Here is a 17,158-nt window from a genome sequence, read left to right as displayed (position 1 = left end):
GCTGAGCGGCGGATCTGTCATTTGAGTCTGGCGGGCTGGCGGTCCGGGCGGGAGTGCTGCTCAGGCCAATCTCGGACCACGGTCCGCCACTTAATGACCGCTGGAATAGAGTAAATCAGGAAAATACCACATTATGGCCACTAGATGGAGATGATGATCGTAGGAATGAAATAGTTACTATGATGACAAGCGCCATCTAGTGGCCATAATGCAGTATTTTCCTGGTTCACCCTCTAAAGAATATTAGAACTCGGAAAGGGGAAAAGAACCTCAAATATTCGATTTTCTCCCCCTTTGCACGCGGTTTTACAGGAAAAGCGTTTTTCTAAGCGTCGTTTATTGGTATTAATGTCACTTTCCATTTCGTGCGGCCGATTCCCTCCACACTGAACCAGATCCATCTCACGGGGCCACTTCTGCTGAACGAATTTACATTTATCTTTGAATTTATTACTATTGTTCCATTGTTAAGTCCCAGCAGAGTGCCCCCTTACATCAGGTATTCCCAGCAAAGTGCCCCCTTACATCAGGTATTCCCAGCAGAGGGCCCCCTTACATCAGGTATTCCCAGCAGAGGGCCCCCTTACATCAGGTATTCCCAGCAAAGTGCCCCCTTACATCAGGTATTCCCAGCAGAGTGCCCCCTTACATCAGGTATTCCCAGCAGAGGGCCCCCTTACATCAGGTATTCCCAGCAGAGGGCCCCCTTACATCAGGTATTCCCAGCAGAGTGCCCCCTTACATCAGGTATTCCCAGCAGAGGGCCCCCTTACATCAGGTATTCCCAGCAGAGGGCCAGCAGAGGGCCCCCTTACATCAGGTATTCCCAGCAGAGGGCCCCCTTACATCAGGTATTCCCAGCAGAGGGCCCCCTTACATCAGGTATTCCCAGCAGAGGGCCCCCTTACATCAGGTATTCCCAGCAGAGTGCCCCCTTACATCAGGTATTCCCAGCAGAGGGCCCCCTTACATCAGGTATTCCCAGCAGAGGGCCCCCTTACATCAGTTCCATTGGTGGCGGGGAGGAAGGATCCGGCGGATTACACGGAGCCCCCGCCGGCGGCTATTTCCATAAATGTGGTTCCGGAGGACGGGGGGATGTGACGTGTCTTCTCTGTGTCTCCGCAGATATCAGGGAACCTCAGCGTGCCTTGGATTACCGAGTGTTCCCGGAAGAGAACAGTGAGTGAGTTTAATAACGTAACATTTGTAGATTTATCACCCGATCCTCCTGTATAAACCGAATATTGATGAGAGGAATGAAAATGTGATGCGTTTGAAATGAAATGTCATTAAGGGGGCGGGGGCAGGGGAGGGGGACAGAAGGGCGGGGCAGGGGACCAGAGGGGGATGGGACCGGAGGGGCGGGGGACGGAAGGGCGGGGCAGGGGACCAGAGGGGGCGGGGGAGGGGTGGGGGAGGGGGGTGGAAGGGCGGGGCAGGGGACCAGAGGGGGCGGGGGAGGGGGGTGGAAGGGCGGGGCAGGGGACCAGAGGGGGATGGGGCCGGAAGGGCGGGGCAGGGGATCAGTGGGGGCGGGGGAGGGGTCCATAGAGACGGGGTAAGGGGGCAGGGGACCAGAGGGGGCCGGAGGGGAGGGGGGCGGAAGGGCGGGGTAGGGGACCAGAGGGAGCAGGGGTGGGGGCCGGATTGGCGGGGGAGGGATCAGAGGGGGCGGGGGAAGGGCGGGATGGGCTTATTTTATGGCTCTTGCCATGAAGGATGGCAGGTTTTTATATTCAATATTTTTTTTAGCGTTTTTAGAGTTTAATGGAGGATTAAAAAGATCACGAAAAGGATACAAGGTAGATCCAGAGGAAGAAGAGAATCATAGAAAGGATACAAGGTACAGTGGGGCAAAAAAGTATTTAGTCCCCACCAATTGTACAAGTTCTCCCACTTACAGAGATGAGAGAGGCCTGTAATTGGCATCATAGGGAGACCTCAACTATGAGAGACAAAATGAGAAAACAAATCCAGACAATCTCATTGGCTGATCTGGAAAGAATTTATTTGCAAATTATGGTGGAAAATAAGTATTTGGTGAATATGAAAAGTTCATGTCAATACTTTGTTATATATCCTTTGTTGGCAATGACAGAGGTCAGACGTTTCCTGGAAGTCCTCACAAGGTTGGCACACACTGTTGCTGGTATGTTGGCCCATCCTCCATGCAGATCTCCTCCTCCATGCAGATCTCCTCTAGAGCAGTGATGTTTTGGGGCTGTCGCTGGCCAACACGGACTTTCAACTCCCTCCAAAGGTTTTCTATGGGGTTGAGATCTGGAGATTGGCTAGGCCACTCCAGGACCTTGAAATGCTTCTTACGAAGCCACTCCTTCGTTGCCCGGGCGGTATGTTTGGGATCATTGTCATGTTGGAAGACCCAGCCACGTTTCATCTTCAATGCCCTTGCTGATGGAAGGAGGTTTGCACTCAAAATCTCACCATACATGGCCCCATTCATTCTGTCCTGTACATGGATCAGTCATCCTGGTCCCTTTGCGGAGAAACAGCCCCAAAGCATGATGTTGCCACCCCCATGCTTCACAGTAGGTATGGTGTTCTTTGGATGCAACTCAGCATTCTCTCTCCTCCAAACACGACGAGTTGTGTTTCTACCAAACAGTTCTATTTTGGTTTCATCTGACCATATGACATTCTCCCAATCCTCTTCTGGATCATCCAAATGCTCTCTAGCAAACTTCAGACGGGCCCCGGACATGTACTGGCTTAAGCAGGGGGCCACGTCTGGCACTGCAGGATCTGAGTCCCTGGCGGCGTAGTGTGTTACTGATGGTAGCCTTTGTTACGTTGGTCCCAGCTCTCTGCAGGTCATTCACTAGGTCCCCCCGTGTGGTCCTGGGATTTTTGCTCACCGTTCTTGTGATCATTTTGACCCCACGGGGTGAGATCTTGCGTGGAGCCCCAGATGGAGGGAGATTATCAGTGGTCTTGTATGTCTTCCATCTTCTAATTATTGCTCCCACAGTTGATTTGTTCACACCAAGCTGCTTGCCTATTGCAGATTCAGTCTTCCCAGCCTGGCGCAGGTCTACAATTTTGTTTCTGGTGTCCTTCGACAGCTCTTTGGTCTTCACCATAGTGGAGTTTGGAGTGTGACTGTTTGAGGTTGTGGACAGGTGTCTTTTATACTGATAACAAGTTCAAACAGGTGCCATTGATACAGGTAATGAGTGCAGGACAGAGGAGCCTCTTAAAGAAGAAGGTCCAGGTCTGTGAGAGCCAGAAATCTTGCTTGTTTGTAGGGGACCAAATACTTATTTTCCACCATAATTTGCAAATAAATTCTTTCCAGATCAGCCAATGAGATTGTCTGGATTTGTTTTCTCATTTTGTCTCTCATAGTTGAGGTCTCCCTATGATGCCAATTACAGGCCTCTCTCATCTCTGTAAGTGGGAGAACTTGCACCATTGTGGGGACTAAATACTTTTTTGCCCCACTGTAGATCCAGAGGAAGAAGAGAATCGTAGAAAGGATACAAGGTAGATTCAGTCTGATCACTGGGGGAGGGGAGACTGAGGAAATGCCTCCTCCTCCTTCTACAAAGTTACAATGTACAGTCTGATCACTGGGGGAGGAGACTGAGGAAATGCCTCTTCCTCCTTCTACAAAGTTACAATGTACAGTCTGATCACTGGGGGAGGGGAGACTGAGGAAACGCCTCCTCCTCCTTCTACAAAGTTACAATGTACAGTTTGATCACTGGGGGAGGGGACACTGAGGAAATGACTCCTCCTCCTTCTACAAAGTTACAATGTACAGTCTGATCACTGGGGGGGGGGGGAGAGACTGAGGAAATGACTCCTCCTCCTTCTACAAAGTTACAATGTACAGTCTGATCACTGGGGGAGGGGAGACTGAGGAAACGCTTCCTCCTTCCTGCAGCAGACTGATGACATTCTCCCAGCATGCTACCTGTCAGGCCTAGGACGAGTCATCTGATTGGAGCACAAGGATGGCTTTTCTATACATGATGCTGGTGTTGTTTCCTGTGAAATGTCAGAAATTTGTAGCCAGGTCATCTTAGAATCGGCCCTCATGGGGATAAGCCCCACCTCCCGGCACCTCCCGGCAACATAATCGCCTTCAGACACCGCAAGGTTCCTGCACCCTAACCCTACCCTCTGACCCTCTGACCCTGACCCCCACCATTTCAATGTCACTGCCTGTACTGCCCACTTAGGATCCAATATGACTTAGCTGAAGATGGGGGTGGGGCTTAATACTGACTTGGGCAGAAGTCAAGGCCATGTGTACAGCCTGGATGATAAGAACAAAGCTCGATCTGGAGACAACCTAAAGTTCCTGCACATTCCAACTCCAACTCTAACCCTCCGACACCACCATTTAAATGTCAGAGCTTGTATTGTCCACTGAGGGTCTGACATTACTTAGCTGAAGAGGGAGGTGTGGCTTAATGCTGACTTAGGCAGAAGTCAAGGTCATGTGTACAGCCTGGATGATAAGAACAGGAATCGACCTGAAGACACCTCAAGGTTCCCTCACCATTACCCTAACCCCCAACTCCAACCACTAACAATACCATATAAATTCAAAGCCTTTACTGTCCACTGAGGTTCTTGCCTTACTTATTTGAAGATGGGGGTGGAGCTTATTACTGACTTAGGAAGAAGTCAAGGCCATGTGTACAGCCTGGCCTATGAGAAGAGGGATGGGTCTGAAGACACCACACGGTTCCTGCACCCTCCCCTAACAATACCCTTTAACACTTCAATTTAAATGTCAGAGCCCGTGGTTCGGAGGTTCCGGCATTACGTATCTGAAAATGGGGTGGGGCTTATTATTGACTTAGGAAGAAGTCAAGGCCATGTGTACAGCCTTGCCTATGAGAACAGGGATGGATCTGAAGACACCACATGGTTCCTGCACCCTAATCCACCCGTAACTTAGTCCCTTAACCCCGCCATTTACTGTACTGTCCAATGAGGTTCTGGCAATGCTTATCTGAAGATAGGGGTGGGGCTTAATAACGACTCAGGCGAAAGTCAAGGCCGTGTGTGCAGTCCGGTCTGTAAGAACAAGGTTCCTGCACTCCCAACAGCTTTGTCGCCTTGGCCACCTTTTAGGAACGAATATAAATGGTGAATGATGTTTTCAGGAAGCTGCGTACAGCATCTTGCTAACCCCTCCCACAAGCCACGATCTGCCTGTAGCGCACAGAGACCCAGTGATGACATCACTGGGACTCAAATATGGTATGTAATGACCATGGAAAGGTGTTATTTAAAAATGTCATTATCATGTTGACGGGGGGAGGGGCGAGAGTAAAATATGAGCAAATCAAACGTCAGCGTTAACATTTGATGTTGAAGATAAATATTCCGCCACTGGAAGCGCAGTGATTGGACGGCAGCAGCCGATAATATCTGCAGAACGGCGGACGGGATTTTCCTTGACACTTTTTTGCAGACATAAGAGGGACCGTCTCTATGATGAGTGCAGGCATTAATGGACTATTATACAGGCGAAGATATGGCGCAAAGATGGCCGCCTTGGCGGTGCCGCGATAGTTGCTGTCAGCACCGGAGAGCCGCGTTCTGAGGCCGCGTGCGCTGCCGTCGGGGGGTCCCCGGCTGGAAATGCAGATGACAAATGTTCCTCGACTATTAGGCCTTGTCGTGCGCTCAGGTGGGCTCTCCGGATGCTTTGATGTGCAGAATCTGGGGGGAGCCGGTGTGTGGGGACCCCCTGCCGCCCTCTCTGTGATTCCAGCTTCGTGTGATGAGACGTCTCTAATCAGTGACACCGGAATGTGACTGAGAACAGCGACAACGAAGCAAACTCGGGGAAATCGTTACACAGCGAACGTCCGGGTCCAAATGTCAGATATACAGATCACCCAACGACTCCATACACCGGCAGAGGCAATCCGTCTACCATCTTCACACTGGATATTTATATTCACATTATTTCCTTTTTTTGATCAAATTAGAAGTTATATTTGTACATTACAAATATATATATATATACACAGGCGTACCTCGGTTTGGGAATTTAATGCGTTCTGGAATTTTCGTATTGTAAACCGAGATGCTTTTCTGATCACCAGAGTGGTAAAAAACGTCGATCTACGTTACCATTGCCTTTCTGTCCACTCCAACCAGTCTGGCCAATCTCTGACCTCTCTTTCATCAACAAGATGTTTCCACCTGCAGACTGTTCTACGTGATAATCCTGGGAGATCAGCAGATCCAAAAATAATCCAACCAGCCTGTCCTGCACCAACAATTGTGCCACGGTCATAAATACTGAGACCATATTTCTTGGTTGACAGGAACCCAACGTGGTCTTCTGCTGGTGTGCTCCATCCTCCTCGAGGTTTCATGTGTTGTAGATTCTGAGATGCTTTTCTGATCACCAGAGTGGTAAAAAGTGGCGATCTACGTTACCAGTGCCTTTCTGTCCACTCCAACCAGTCTGGCCAATCTCTGACCTCTCTTTCATCAACAAGATGTTTCCACCTGCAGACTGTTCTACGTGATAATCCTGGGAGATCAGCAGTTTCAGAAAGAATCCAACCAGCCTGTCCTGCAACAACAACTGTGCCACGGTCATAATTACTGAGACCATATTTCTTGATTGACAGGAACCCAATGTGGTCTTTTGCTGGTGTGCTCCATCCTCCTCGAGGTTTTGTGTGGTGTAGATTCTGAGGTGCTTTTAGGATCACCAGTGGTAAAAAAGTGTCGATCTACAACTGTTCCACAGGTCACAATTACAGAGATCACTTTTCTTGGTTGACAGGAACCCAACGTGGTCTTCTGCTCCATCCTCCTCGAGGTTTTGTGTGTTGTAGATTCTGAAATGCTTTTCTGATCACCGGAGTGGTAAACAGCGGCGATCTACATTACCATTGCCTTTCTGTCCACTCCAACCAGTCTGGCCAACCTCTGACCTCTCTTTCATCAACAAGATATTTCCACCTGCAGACTGTTCTACATGATAATCCTGGGAGATCCGCAGTTCCAGAAAGAATCCAACCAGCCTGTCCTGCATCAACAACTGTGCCACGGTCATATTTACTGAGAGGAACCCAACATGGTCTTCTGCTGGTCTGCTCTATCCTCCTCGAGGTTTTGTGTGCTGTAGATTCTGAGATGCTTTTCTGATCACCAAAGTGGTAAAAAGTGGCGATCTACAACTGTTCCACGGGTCACAATTACAGAGATCACTTTTCTTGGTTGACAGGAACCCAACGTGGTCTTCTGCTGGTGTGCTCCATCCTCCTAGAGGTTTCATGTGTTGTAGATTCTGATATGCTTTTCTGATCACCGGAGTGGTAAACAGCGGCGATCTACATTACCATTGCCTTTCTGTCCACTCCAACCAGTCTGGCCAACCTCTGACCTCTCTTTCATCAACAAGATATTTCCACCTGCAGACTGTTCTACGTGATAATCCTGGGAGATCCGCAGTTCCAGAAAGAATCCAACCAGCCTGTCCTGCATCAACAACTGTGCCACGGTCATATTTACTGAGAGGAACCCAACATGGTCTTCTGCTGGTGTGCTCCATCCTCCTCGAGGTTTTGTGTGCTGTAGATCCTGAGATGCTTTTCTGATCACCCCAGTGGTAAAAAAAGCGGAGATCTACAACTGTGCCACGGTCACAATTACAGAGATCACATTTCTTGGTGGACAGGAACCCAACGTGGTCTTCTGCTCGTGTGCTCCATCCTCCTCGAGGTTTTGTGTGTTGTAGATTCTAATATACTTTTCTGATCACCAGAGTGGTAAAAAACGTCGATCTACGTTACCATTGCCTTTCTGTCCACTCCAACCAGTCTGGACAATCTCTGACCTCTCTTTCATCAACAAGATGTTTCCACCTGCAGACTGTTCTACGTGATAATCCTGGGAGATCAGCAGATCCAAAAATAATCCAACCAGCCTGTCCTGCACCAACAATTGTGCCACGGTCATAAATACTGAGACCATATTTCTTGGTTGACAGGAACCCAACGTGGTCTTCTGCTGGTGTGCTCCATCCTCCTCGAGGTTTCATGTGTTTTAGATTCTGAGATGCTTTTCTGATCACCAGAGTGGTAAAAAGTGGCGATCTACGTTACCAGTGCCTTTCTGTCCACTCCAACCAGTCTGGCCAATCTCTGACCTCTCTTTCATCAACAAGATGTTTCCACCTGCAGACTGTTCTACGTGATAATCCTGGGAGATCAGCAGTTTCAGAAAAAATCAAACAAGCCTGTCCTGCATCAACAACTGTGCCACGGTCATAATTACTGAGAGGAACCCAACGTGGTCTTCTGCTGGTCTGCTCCATCCTCCTCGAGGTTTTGTGTGTTGTAGATTCTGAGATGCTTTTCTGATCACCAAAGTGGTAAAAAGCGGCGAGCTACGTTACCATTGACTTTCTGTCCACTCCAACCAGTCAGGCCAATCTCTGACCTCTCTTTCATCAACAAGATGTTTCCACCTGCAGACTGTTCTACGTGATAATCCTGGGAGATCAGCAGTTTCAGAAAGAATCCAACCAGCCTGTCCTGCAACAACAACTGTGCCACGGTCATAATTACTGAGACCATATTTCTTGATTGACAGGAACCCAATGTGGTCTTTTGCTGGTGTGCTCCATCCTCCTCGAGGTTTTGTGTGGTGTAGATTCTGAGGTGCTTTTAGGATCACCAGTGGTAAAAAAGTGTCGATCTACAACTGTTCCACAGGTCACAATTACAGAGATCACATTTCTTGGCTGACAGGAACCCAACGTGGTCTTCTGCTGGTGTGCTGCATCCTCCTCGAGCTTTCGTGTGTTGTAGATTCTGAGATGCTTTTCTGATCACCAGAGTGGTAAATAGTTCGATCTACGTTACCATTGCCTTTCTGTCCACTCCAACCAGTCTGGCCATTCTCTGACCTCTTTTTCATCAACAAGATGTTTCCACCTGCAGTCTGTTCTACGTGATAATCCTGGGAGATCCGCAGTTCCAGAAATAATCCAACCAGCCTGTCCTGCACCAACAACTGTCCCACGGTCATAATTACTGAGACCATATTTCTTGGTTGACAGGAACCCAACGTGGTCTTCTGCTGGTGTGCTCCATCCTCCTCGAGCTTTCGTGTGTTGTAGATTTTGAGATGATTTTCTGATCACCAGAGTGGTAAAGAGTGGAGATCTACAACTGTGCCAAGGTCATAATTACAGAGGTCACATTTCTTGGTGGCCAGGAACCCAACGTAGTCTTTTGCTGGTGTGCTCCATCCTCCTCGAGCTTTCGTGTGTTGTAGATTTTGAGATGATTTTCTGATCACCAGAGTGGTAAAAAGCGGCGATCTACATTACCATTGCCTTTCTGCCAACTCCAAGCAGTCTGGCCAATCTGTGACCTCTCTTTCATCAACAAGATGTTTCCACCTGCAGACTGTTCTACGTGATAATCCTGGGAGATCAGCAGTTCCAGAAATAATCCAGCCAGCCTGTCCTGCACCAACAACTGTGCCACGGTCATAATTACTGAGAGGAACCCAACGTGGTCTTCTGCTGGTGTGTTCCATCCTCCTCGAGGTTTTGTGTGGTGTAGATTCTGAGATGCTTTTCTGATCACCAGAGTGGTAAAAAGTGTCGATCTACGTCACCATTGAAACTGGTGGTATTGAAGGGGTAAAAGACATAAAACACAGGGAAATGTACATGTAGTGTAGAGATCGACTGGATATCGTGGTTTTTTTTTTTTGGGGGGGGGGGGTTGCCGATAAAGAGTCATTTCTGTATTTCTCTAAATTCATGTGATTTGACTCACTGATTTTCCCAGAGATACTAAGATAATAAATCAGATTTTGGGCATCCCCTGCAACAAAAAATGCCATTTTTTTTGGTGAAATACTCCTAAAGGCAAATCACATCCAAAGGGTTGCAGACCCCGCCACTTTCCTCACTGGAGTCCTGCAGGTGATAAGTATATAATCAATCCCATTCTCTCTGCACAGGACACAGAGAAACAAACAGATAACAAAAGCCTGGAATCTGCTACAAAGTTTGCTATGATCCTGGCAATGTACAGAGATCACCCGGGGGGGGGGGGTTTCTTTCTCAACAAAAGTGGAGTAATGCTTTAAATCAGGGGTCTCCAAATCAAGGCCGGTTTGCTGTCCTTCAGACTTTAGGAGGATCCAGTGGGAGCAGAAAATGTCCCAGCGTCAGTAGGAGGAAAAAAAAACATGGTGCTTGTAGTCAGTGGAAGGAGGAATAGTGTCTAGTCATTGGTATCAGTGGGAAGAATAGTGCCCCATCATTGGTGTCAGTGGGAAGAATAGCGCCCCATCATTGGTGTCAGTGGGAGGAATAGTGCCCCATCATTGGTGTCAGTGGGAAGAATAGCGCCCCATCATTGGTGTCAGTGGGAGGAATAGTGCTCCATCATTGGTGTCAGTGGGAGGAATAGTGCCCCATCATTGGTGTCAGTGGGGGGAATAGTGCCCCATCATTGGTGTCAGTGGGAGGAATAGTACCCCATCATTGGTGTCAGTGGGAGGAATAGTGTCCCATCATTGGTGTCAGTGGGAGGAATAGTGCCCCATCATTGGTGTCAGTGGGAGGAATAGTGCCCCATCATTGGTATCAGTGAGAGGAATAGTGTCCCATCATTGGTATCAGTGGGAGGAATAGCGCCCCATCATTGGTGTCAGTGGGAGGAATAGTGCCCCATCATTGGTGTCAGTGGGAGGAATAGTGCCCCATCATTGGTGTCAGTGGGAGGAATAGCGCCCCATCATTGGTGTCAGTGGGAGGAATAGTACCCATCTTTGGTGTCAGTGGGAGGAATAGTGCCCCATCATTGGTGTCAGTGGGAGGAATAGTCCCCCATCATTGGTGTCAGTGGAATAGTGTCCCACCATTGGTGTCAGTGGGAGGAATAGTGTCCCACCATTGGTGTCAGTGGGAGGAATAGTGTCCCACCATTGGTGTCAGTGGGAGGAATAGTGCCCCATCATTGGTGTCAGTGGGAGGAATAGTGTCCCACCATTGGTGTCAGTGGGAGGAACAGTGCCCCACCATTGGTGTCAGTGGGAGGAATAGTGCCCCATCATTGGTGTCAGTGGGAGGAATAGTGTCCCTCCATTGGTATCAGTGGGAGGAATAGTGCCCCATCATTGGTGTCAGTGGGAGGAATAGTGTCCCACCATTGGTGTCAGTGGGAGGAACAGTGCCCCACCATTGGTGTCAGTGGGAGGAATAGTGCCCCATCATTGGTGTCAGTGGGAGGAATAGTGTCCCTCCATTGGTATCAGTGGGAGGAATAGTGTCCCTCCATTGGTATCAGTGGGAGGAATAGTGCCCCATCATTGGTGTCAGTGGGAGGAATAGTGTCCCATCATTGGTGTCAGTGGGAGGAATAGTGCCCCATCATTGGTGTCAGTGGGAGGAGTAGTGCCCCATCATTGGTGTCAGTGGGAGGAATAGTGCCCCATCATTGGTGTCAGTGGGAGGAATAGTGCCCCATCATTGGTGTCAGTGGGAGGAATAGTGCCCCATCATTGGTGTCAGTGGGAGGAATAGTGTCCCATCATTGGTGTCAGTGGGAGCAATAGTGCCTCATCATTGGTGTCAGTGGGAGGAATAGTGTCCCACCATTGGTGTCAGTGGGAGGAATAGTGTCCCACCATTGGTGTCAGTGGGAGGAATAGTGCCCCATCATTGGTGTCAGTGGGAGGAATAGTGTCCCACCATTGGTGTCAGTGGGAGGAACAGTGCCCCACCATTGGTGTCAGTGGGAGGAATAGTGCCCCATCATTGGTGTCAGTGGGAGGAATAGTGTCCCTCCATTGGTATCAGTGGGAGGAATAGTGCCCCATCATTGGTGTCAGTGGGAGGAATAGTGCCCCATCTTTGGTGTCAGTGGGAGGAATAGTGCCCCATCGTTGGTGTCAGTGGGAGGAATAGTGCCCCATCGTTGGTGTCAGTGGGAGGAATAGTGCCCCATCATTGATGTCAGTGGGAGGAATAGTGCCCCATCGTTGGTGTCAGTGGGAGGAATAGTGCCCCATCATTGATGTCAGTGGGAGGAATAGTGCCCCATCATTGGTGTCAGTGGGAGGAATAGTGTCCCATCATTGGTATCAGTGGGAGGAATAGTGTCCCATCATTGGTGTCAGTGGGAGGAATAGTGCCCCATCATTGGTGTCAGTGGGAGGAGTAGTGCCCCATCATTGGTGTCAGTGGGAGGAATAGTGCCCCATCATTGGTGTCAGTGGGAGGAATAGTGCCCCATCATTGGTGTCAGTGGGAGGAGTAGTGCCCCATCATTGGTGTCAGTGGGAGGAATAGTGCCCCATCATTGGTGTCAGTGGGAGGAATAGTGCCCCATCATTTGGTGTCAGTGGGAGGAATAGTGCCCCATCATTGGTGTCAGTGGGAGGAATAGTGCCCCGTCATTGGTGTCAGTGGGAGGAGTAGTGCCCCATCATTGGTGTCAGTGGGAGGAATAGTGCCCCATCATTGGTGTCAGTGGGAGGAATAGTGCCCCATCATTGGTGTCAGTGGGAGGAATAGTGCCCCATCATTGGTGTCAGTGGGAGGAGTAGTGCCCCATCATTGGTGTCAGTGGGAGGAATAGTGCCCCATCATTGGTGTCAGTGGGAGGAATAGTGCCCCATCATTGGTGTCAGTGGGAGGAATAGTGCCCCAAGGGCTGGATAGATGCAAGCAAAGGGCTGCATTCGGCCCACATTCAGACCACTGCTTTAAATCTAGGAGCAGACGATGTGGTTTGCCCTGTGGATGAGATTATGAAGTCAGGCAATGAAGAATCTGATAACCCAGGAGAGCCCCTTCTTCACCAGAAATAAATTTGTTCATTTCACTCACCAAAAGATAAAAAAAAAAAATGATATTGGGTGGACCTACATGGAAGAAAATTGTATTTTAAATACATTTTTAAAATATTCTTCCCAGATATATTGACATATATTTGAAATACTACAATTTAGGCCGTATTCAATATATTTCAAAATATATAAAAAAAAAATTATATATATATACTGTATGTTGAAATGCGTTTTTTATATATTACAAAATATATGAAAAATATTTTTAACAATACATTTTCAAATATACTGCATGTCTTTAAAAATCCTTTTAATCTACTTTTTCGGAATGCATTTACAAATATATGTTAAAATGACTTTTTTATATGTTAAAAAAATCTGAAGAATATATTTTAAAAAATATTTTTAATATATTTTGTAATATATAAATTTTTTTTAACATATATAAAAGTCATTTTAACATATATTTGTAAATGCATTCCGAAAAAGTAGATTAAATGTATTTTTAAAGACATGCAGTATATTTGAAAATTTATTGTTAAAAATATTTTTCATATATTTTGTAATATATAAAAAACGCATTTCAACATACAGTATATATATATTGAAAACGGCCAAAATTGTAGTATTTCAAATATATGTCAATATATTTGGGAAGAATATTTTTTAAATATATATATATATATACTGTATGTTGAAATGTGTTTTTTATATATTACAAAATATATGAAAAATATTTTTAAACATATTTTTAAAAAAAATATATTCTTCAGATTTTTTTTAACATATAAAAAAGTTAAAATAAATTTGTAAATGCATTCCGAAAATGTAGATTAAATGTATTTGTAAAAATATTATTCATATATTTTGTAATATATAAAAAAACGCATTTCAACATACAATATATATATATATATATATATATAACATTTTTTTTTTAAATATCTTGAATACGGCAAAATTGTAGCATTTCAAATATATGTCAGTATATTTGGGAAGAATATATTTTAAATATATTTTTCTCCCGTGTGGGGATCCTTTAACATCTCGGCTCCTTTTCATCGCATCGCGTTCAATAGTCGCTCAGTGTTCAGCCCACAAGTGGATGTGCGTTGTCTCCGCCCGGCGGAGTCCAGGACGCGGCGCGAGTTAATGACTTCTATTCACGTGTCGCTGATCTGTGTAAATAACGGTGGGAGGAGAATAGTTCTGCGGGAGGCAAAACATTGATTATCCAGATTAGCAGCGGCTGGAGAATAGCGTGTTACCTTCTCATTATACCGCGTGTCGTTCCCGTGTAAAGCAGCGTTCCCGCTGGTAGGACGTATTATACGAGAACAATCAGCCGTAATCTCCTACGCCTGGCAGACGAGAGCCCAGCGGTGCGCGGCCCGGCCTGCGGAGTACAGCACAGATCTGGGTGGGATGGGTTGTCATTTCCAGTGCCGGGTATTTATGGGCCACACAAGACTCCATTACCAAGCCGCTCAGATACATTGTCTGGTGGAGATAGGAAGGGTTCGTCCAATAATATCACGGCACATACACAGGGTGGGGGAAAAGGCTGGCATGGGAGCTGGAACTCATCCAGGGTTCCATGCTGGTCTCTTGTTTAGTCGGGGCGGGGCTGTGTTTCGGCATGGTCAAAGTGGAGGAAACTTCAAGCACCGTCAGCTGGGGAGGGCTCCAGGCTTCAGTGAGAGAAGACAAATGTAGGGCTCAGATGGTCGGCCTTCAAAGGGCGTGTGAGATGTTCGTTGTACACCGAGTGTTACTTTTACTTCAGTCTGGTTTACTGTGTAAAGTGTCCAGTTTTTATCCCTCAACATAAACCTGCTTTTCACACCCCATCCAAAGACCACCCTTCATTCCCTATCCATAGACCACCCTTCATTCCCTATCCATAGACCTTCCCTTCATTCCCTATCCATAGACCAGCCTTTCATTCTATGTTCATAAACCACCCTTCATTCCCTATCCATAGACCACCCTTCATTCCCTATCCATAGACCACCCTTCATTCCCTATCCATAGACCACCCTTCATTCCCTATCCATAGACCACCCTTCATTCCCTATCCATAGACCACCCTTCATTCCCTATCCATAGACCAGCTTTTCATTCTATGTCCATAAACCACCCTTCATTCCCTATCCATAGACCAGCCTTTCATTCTATGTCCATAAACCCCCCTTCATTCCCTATCCATAGACCAGCCTTTCATCCCATGTGCATAGACCCCCCTTCATTCCCTGTCTGTAGACCCTCCTTTCACACCCTGTCCATAGACCAGCTTTTCATTCTATACCCATAAACCACCCTTCATTCCCTGTCCATAGACCACCCTTCATTCCCTGTCCATAGACCACCCTTCATTCCCTGTCCATAGACCCCCCTTCATTCCCTGTCCGTAGACCCTCCTTTCACACCCTGTCCATAGACCAGCCTTTCATTCTATGCCCATAGACCCCCTTCATCCCCCATCCATAGACCAATCTTTCATTCTCTGTCCATAGACCAGCCTTTCATTCTATGTCCATAGACCCTCCTTCATTCCCTGTCCATAGACCGCCCTTCATTCCCTGTCCATAGACCCTTCCTTCATTCCATGTCCATAGACTCCCTTCATCCCACATCTATAGACCCCCCCCCCTCATCCCTTGTCCATAGACCAATCTTTCATTCTCTGTCCATAGACCAGCCTTTCATTCTGTGTCCATAGACCCCAGTTTTTATCCCTGAACATAAACCTGCCTTTCACAGCCTGTCCATAGACCCCCCCTTCATCCCATGTCCATAGACCAGCCTTTCATTCCCTGTCCATAGACCCCCTTCATCCCCCATCCATAGACCAATCTTTCATTCTGTGTCCATAGACCACCCTTCATTCCCTGTCCATAGACCCTCCTTTCATTCCCTGTCCATGGACCCTCCTTTTATTCTATGTCTATAGACCCCCCTTCATCCCCTGTTCATAGACCCCCCCTTTCATTCCATGTCCATAGACACCCCCCCTCCTTCATTCCCTGTCCATATACCCCCTTTCATCCCCCATCCATAGCCTGTCCATAGAACCCCCCCTTTCATCCCCTGTCCATAGATCAACGTTTCTTCCCCTCTCCATAGACCCCCCCCCCTTCATTCCCATCCATAAACCCCTCCCTTTCAATCTCTGTCCAAAGACCACCCTTTCATTCCATGTCCATTGATCCCCCTTCATCCCCTGTCCACAGACTCCCCTTTCATCTCCCCGGCATAAGCCTGCATTTTATCCTCTATCTATAGACCCGCCATTCATCCTTCACTCTACAGACCCACCTTTCATCCTACTCTTTCCATCTTCCACTCATAGACCCGCCATTCATCCTTCACTCTACAGACCCACCTTTCATCCTACTCTTTCCATCTTCCACTCATAGACCCGCCATTCATCCTTCACTCTACAGACCCACCTTTCATCCTACTCTTTCCATCTTCCACTCATAGACCCGCCATTCATCCATCACTATATAGACCCACCTTTCATCCTACTCTTTCCATCTTCCACTCATAGACCCGCCATTCATCCTTCACTATATAGACTCACCTTTCATCCTACTCTTTCCATCTTCCACTCATAGACCCGCCATTCATCCTTCACTCTATAGACCCACCTTTCATGCTACTCTTTCCATCTTCCACACATAGACCCGCCATTCATCCTTCACTCTATAGACCCACCTTTCATCCTTCTCTTTCCATCTTCCACTCATAGACCCGCCATTCATCCTTCACTCTAAAGACCCAACGTTCACCCCTTGCTCTCCAGTCTCTAACCATAGATGCCCTTTCACCTCTTAACCATAGATTTGCATTTTATTCCTTATCCACAGGCCCACTGTTCATGCTCCAGCTATAGAGAACCGAATTTTGATGCCTTGACCATAGATCTACCTTCCGTCCTCTTTCTTCAAACCTACTTTTCATTCTTCATTCACAGACCCACCCTTTGATTCTCCACCCGTAAAACATAATTTCATCCCACATGCATAACCCTTCCCTTTTAACCTCCATCCATAAATTCTCTTTTCATCCACTCTCCGTAGACCCACCTTGCATCCCTTGACCATAGACCCACTTTGCATACTCCCATCATAGACCCGCCTCATTTCTTGTCGATAGACCCACCTTTCATATTCTCCTTATAGACTCAAATTTCATTCTCCATTCATAGACCTATTTTTCTTTCTTACCCACCCATGGATGTGCCATTCATCACTCATCCACAGACCTTCCCATTTACTCCCATAGATCTGCCTTTCATCCATGACCCACCATCACCCACAGACCT

At 47.3% G+C, this 17,158-nt stretch overlaps 1 protein-coding gene across 1 annotated transcript in view; it reads left to right on the top strand.

The window, feature by feature from the left end:
* The window catches only part of HDX (highly divergent homeobox), a 95,703-nt gene that overhangs the window by 20,730 nt on the left and 57,815 nt on the right, over positions 1 to 17,158 (top strand). Inside the window, exon 3 of the mRNA XM_089660338.1 lies at positions 1,129 to 1,182. Within this exon, the coding sequence (XP_089516464.1) occupies positions 1,129 to 1,182 (54 nt within the window). The remainder of the gene's footprint in view (positions 1 to 1,128; positions 1,183 to 17,158) is intronic.

This window comes from Staurois parvus, unplaced genomic scaffold, assembly GCF_062004578.1.
Source record: "Staurois parvus isolate SC_StPar_1 unplaced genomic scaffold, SC_StPar_1.0 ptg001226l, whole genome shotgun sequence".
Taxonomy (NCBI): domain Eukaryota; kingdom Metazoa; phylum Chordata; class Amphibia; order Anura; family Ranidae; genus Staurois; species Staurois parvus.
The sequence above is the reverse complement of the archived record's forward strand: the minus strand, read 5'-3'. Positions and strand labels throughout refer to the sequence as shown.